Here is a 698-nt window from a genome sequence, read left to right as displayed (position 1 = left end):
ATGGTCTGGTTTTGTGGGAGAAGCTCGAAATAAATAATGCCTTTATGATCTCACCAAACACAAAGCATAACTTTTTTGATATGGATATTCATCTTTGGTTGCTGTTTTGGCGGGGGCCCTTACACAAACTCCAGGATCTTTTCCACACTATGTTTTCATACACAATCCATTTTTCATCTCCACTCTCAAGTTGTTTTATGCTTTCATGTCATTTCAAAAGCATCTCGCAAATGGAATACTGGTCCAAGCAGTTCTTTTCTGGGAGTTTGTGAGGGACCTATACATTATAGCGAGAAATGTATCCTAGCTTCACTAGGTGTTCATAAGCTGTACTTTTAGAAACTTCAAGCTCCTCTGTAAGTTCTCTAGCCCTGATATTTGAGTTTTCTTCGGTTTTTGCCTTCAAAGCATCTTCATCCAATGTTGAAGGTCTTCCACTGCAACTATCATCTTCCAAACTAAACTCTCCAGCTTTAAATTTTGCAAACCACCTTCGAACAGTTGATTTACCTACAATATCATCACCATAACCTTCACAAATTTCTCCTTTTTTAAAAAAGAAAGCATTAGAACGTGAATATGGAGGAGTGGCTGTGTGGTAAGTTATTTGCTTACAAACCACATGGTTCTGGGTTCAGTCCCACTGCGTGGCACCTTGGGCAAGTGTCTTCTACTATAGCCTCAGGCCGACCAAAGCC

The 698-nt window shown here is 40.0% G+C and overlaps 1 protein-coding gene across 1 annotated transcript in view; it reads right to left on the bottom strand.

Moving 5' to 3' along the window:
* Positions 1 to 277: 277 nt before the first annotated feature.
* Positions 278 to 698, bottom strand: part of LOC106881240 (histone-lysine N-methyltransferase SETMAR-like) — a 3115-nt gene continuing 2694 nt past the window's right edge. The window contains exon 2 of the mRNA XM_014931551.1: positions 278 to 546. Within this exon, the coding sequence (XP_014787037.1) occupies positions 278 to 546 (269 nt within the window). The remainder of the gene's footprint in view (positions 547 to 698) is intronic.

This window comes from Octopus bimaculoides, chromosome 8 (assembly GCF_001194135.2).
Source record: "Octopus bimaculoides isolate UCB-OBI-ISO-001 chromosome 8, ASM119413v2, whole genome shotgun sequence".
Classification (NCBI taxonomy): domain Eukaryota; kingdom Metazoa; phylum Mollusca; class Cephalopoda; order Octopoda; family Octopodidae; genus Octopus; species Octopus bimaculoides.
The sequence above is the reverse complement of the archived record's forward strand: the minus strand, read 5'-3'. Positions and strand labels throughout refer to the sequence as shown.